We start from the raw sequence: 3,935 nt of genomic DNA, 5'->3' as shown, positions 1-3,935 counted from the left end.
TGGTGCCTTAATCAGTCTCTGGTGTAGCAAGTTAATGAGACCCTGATTCAGCGTGTGTGTGTGTGTGTGTGTGTGAAAGAAAGAGAGAGATAGTGAATGTGTGTGAGAGAGAGATGTGCAGTCTGACCATGTGCAGTCTGACCATGTGCAGTCTGACCATGTGCTTGCTGACCATTCAAGCCCCTGAGACATGAAACAACACTGGACATGGTGGTTGAGCGTTTTATATGTGCCTCACTGACAGGTTCACATCGTAGATAAGAAACATCTATCACACGATACATCTATCATAACATATATCTATATGTAACTGCTACATGAATACACTATCCTATGACTCGTTTCAACTACATTGTCTCGTTGCAGTCTTAATTCAGTCGTAAAGTCTGAGATCACAGTCTTCATGTCTGTCCTACATAATCCTGATTCCGGCTGCTCCTCGTCCATCCGGCCATCGCTCATTTCCTGTCCTCTCCTTTCTCCTGGAAGGCTGTGGAACAGGAGAGCTCAAGATGAGAGCCCATCATGCTATTTATAGCAACTTCAGCGCTGCTGAGAGCCGTCTGCAGCGCTGAAATGCTAACTGACAAATACAATAAGATGATTTATATTCTGTACAACGACCTGGAATCTTTACCCAGATCTTGGTAGCAAAGCTTCACACACAAGCAGATTTTGTCTTGAGCTAAGTCATGATATTGAAGATGACTGGTTTTGCCTAATGGGAGCTGACTGTTGGAATATCCTTGATCAACTGTCACAAAGCCTGTCTCTTTCCTTCCTGCCTTGCAAGGCATGCTGGGATATGTAGTGCGTCCGTACCTCGGACTTCCAGCTTGCACTCCACCTCCGCTTCCCCCAGGTCGTTGATGGCCTTGCAGGAGTACTTTCCCCCGTCATACAGGCCAGGCTTGCGGATGTTCAGGGTCAAAACCCCCTGGTTGTTCTGCATCAGGAACTTGGGGTCCTCTCCAATGATCATCTTGTTTTTCATCCAGACAATCTTGGGCTGGAGGGAGGGAGGGAGGGAGGGTGAGAGGAGGGACGGAGGGAGGGTGAGAGGAGGGAGGGAGGATGAGAGGAGGGAGGGAGGATGAGAAGAGGGAGGAGGGAGGATGAGAGGAGGGATGAGACGGGGAACAGAGAAGGGTAGAGAGCACGGAGGAAGGGGAGAAGGGGAGTTTAATTGGGGCAACATTTGCCTGGGAAAGTCGTCTCTTCACTGAAACACACAAGAGCTTTCTTCTCCTGCTCTCGCTCCAGAAACACGAGCTCAAGCACGCATCAGAAGGTCTGCAGTTTTCTCTCCCTCTCACACACACACACACACACGAGAGGGGAGAGAGTAACAGAAAGTAGGAAGAGAGAAAGGAGCAGGATGAAAACGAGAGAGTGGAGTTGAAGAGCGTGAGGCTGTTTGATCAGTTCCCAGACTAACTGTAGAACCCCCCCCACCAGCAGAACCCCCCCCCCACCAGCAGAACCCCCCCCCCCACCTGCAGACCCCCCCCCCCACCTGCAGAAACAGACCCCCCCTCACCTGAAGAAACAGCCCCCCCCCCTCTCCCCCACCCTGCAGAAACAGCCCCCCTCACCTTGGGGTATCCTCGCACAGCACAGGAGATGGCCGCGCTGTAGCCCGCAACCACACACCTGTCCACTAGGGGCGCTGTGAACTGGGGGGATCTGGTCATGTCCTTCTCCTTGAAGGGAGAGCGGTTATGCACCAGGCCTGGGATGGACAGAATCACACGCTGCTCTGTTACCTGGCCAACTTCTCCGTTACCTTGCCAACACAACCCTGGCTAGCACCAGACACACAGCTGCTGAAGGAGTTCACAGTCTCCTGGGTAACCCAGTTGACCTGGTTAAACTCACTCCTCAGTGTAAACACCGCGCACCTGCGCCAGCCAAGAGCTACCTATTCGTTGGCGTAGCTGGTTGAAGCGGTGATTATAAAAGTGGAGGTCACGTTAACGAGGCAGAGGACCCGAGTTTGATCCCCGGGACGGCTGAGACCGTGAGGAAGCCACACCGACTGGCCAGCCGGTCACACCTGCTGCCCCTGCAGTCCTGGCTGCATGCGTGCAGTACCCGGAGAGCGTGCAGTACCCAGGACCCAGTACCTGCTGCCCCTGCAGTCCTGGCTGCATGCGTGCAGTACCCGGGGCCACCAGCGGGGGCGCAGTACCTGCTGCCCCTGCAGTAATGGCTGCATGCGTGCAGTACCCGGGGGCAGCAGGTGGGCGAGGGCGCAGTACCTGTCTTGCTGATGACGGCCGTGTTGGTGCTCAGCCCGCGTCTTCGCTCAGGCCGCAGATGTTCTCGCTGAACACGCGGAACGTGTACTCGTTTCCCATCACCAGGTCGGACACGGTGCAGTTGGGACGACGGTTGTGCTCGTAGACCGTGAACCACTCCTGAAGAGAGAGAGGGAGAGAGAGGGAGAGAGACAAAGAGAGGGAGAGATACAGAGAGGGATAAAGAGAGGGAGAGGGAGAGAGAGAGACGGAGGGAGAGACAGAGAGAGACAGACAGAGAGAGAGACAGACAGAGGGAGAGAGAGAGAGACAAAGACAGAGAGAGAGAGAGAGAGAGAGAGAGAGAGAGAGAGAGAGAGAGAGAGAGAGACAGAGGGAGAGGGAGAGGGAGAGGGAGAGGGAGAGGGAGAGAGAGACAGACAGAGAGAGAGACAGAGGGAGAGAGAGAGAGAGAGAGAGAGAGAGAGAGAGGGAGAGGGAGAGGGAGAGGGAGAGGGAGAGGAGAGAGACAGACAGACAGACAGAGAGAGAGAGAGAGAGAGAGAGAGTCAGTGTCTCTCCTCCCCGTGCTAGCCGTGGTGTGTCTCTGGCTGAGGGAGCTCCACCTTGGTCTTCAGGTCGGCCTTCTGGACGGTGTAGCCGATGATCTCTGTGTTGCCGTCGTCCTTGGGGGGTTTCCACTCCAGGGCGGCGTTGAAGCCCCACACGTCCGTCACCACCACCGCTAGGGGGGGGCCCGGCTTGTCTGGGGACGGGAGGAGGGAGGGAGAGGAGTTAGGGGCACTGCCCAGGAGAGCAGGGGACAGTACAACACAGTAGCGTATGAGAGAGAGCAGCACAGGACAGTATTAGGGTCAGTCAGTCCAGATCATGATGTATCACACGTTGAAATCTCAAAAATATTTGTGACAATTATAGCAAATTAAACCAAATATGCTGATCAAACCCTCCAAGAAAACAAGCCTACTTTTCTGGCACATGATGATTCAGTGATCATAAAAAATGTCGAGTGACTCCTTCAGCACTTTAACTTTCGTAATATATATATTTAAAAAATGTAAGCGGATTTTAAAGAAGCGTGACTCGAGGCGTGCAGACGTGTGAGCCATCGTCCCAGCCCGTGTCACAGCCGGGCAGGCGGGGAGACCAGAGACTGAGAGCAGAGCTGCTGATCTGAGACCCTCTCATTAGCTCACCTCCCAGCAGGAGGAGATGGCAGAGAGGGCCCTAATCCCACCCTAATCCCAGTCTACACGTAAATAATCCCACAGAAAACCCGCTGCATAATCCAGCGCGCCCCGTGACCAGGAGCGCTGGGATGAGGAGCGAGCCAGCGAGCGACAGAGGCAGCTGGGATTAGAAGCCGGGGGGAAATAAACCCTTTGATGATTCGCCACTTGGAGTGTTAAAATCCCTCTGAGGATGAAAGGAGGAATTATCATCAAATTAAACTCTGACATCCGGTAGATCAGAGCCTCCATCATCATTTGAGCGGCGTTTATAACATCCCTCTGTTACAAACAACGCCCGCTGCATCCTGCTACGAGGAGTCGGTCACGACAAACACGTTTAGACGCCAGGAAGGTGAAGAGGTGAAAAATGTGATCTCGAAGAGACCAGCTCCTTCCTCGTCCCCGTGGCAACACTGACCTACGATCTGGATGTGGATGTCGG

At 53.9% G+C, this 3,935-nt stretch overlaps 1 protein-coding gene across 1 annotated transcript in view; it reads right to left on the bottom strand.

Annotated features, from left to right (window-relative positions):
• Positions 1 to 206: 206 nt before the first annotated feature.
• Positions 207 to 3,935, bottom strand: part of mybpc2a (myosin binding protein Ca) — a 22,425-nt gene continuing 18,696 nt past the window's right edge. The window contains 7 exon segments of the mRNA XM_062484157.1: positions 207 to 490; positions 823 to 1,009; positions 1,596 to 1,732; positions 2,262 to 2,297; positions 2,300 to 2,420; positions 2,867 to 3,006; positions 3,912 to 3,935. The exon segment at positions 3,912 to 3,935 is cut by the window's right edge and continues 172 nt beyond it. Coding sequence (XP_062340141.1) covers positions 459 to 490; positions 823 to 1,009; positions 1,596 to 1,732; positions 2,262 to 2,297; positions 2,300 to 2,420; positions 2,867 to 3,006; positions 3,912 to 3,935 — 677 coding nt within the window. The 3' untranslated portion in view covers positions 207 to 458.

This window comes from Osmerus eperlanus, chromosome 2 (genome assembly GCF_963692335.1).
Source record: "Osmerus eperlanus chromosome 2, fOsmEpe2.1, whole genome shotgun sequence".
Taxonomy (NCBI): domain Eukaryota; kingdom Metazoa; phylum Chordata; class Actinopteri; order Osmeriformes; family Osmeridae; genus Osmerus; species Osmerus eperlanus.
This window is presented reverse-complemented; position numbering and strand designations above follow the sequence as displayed.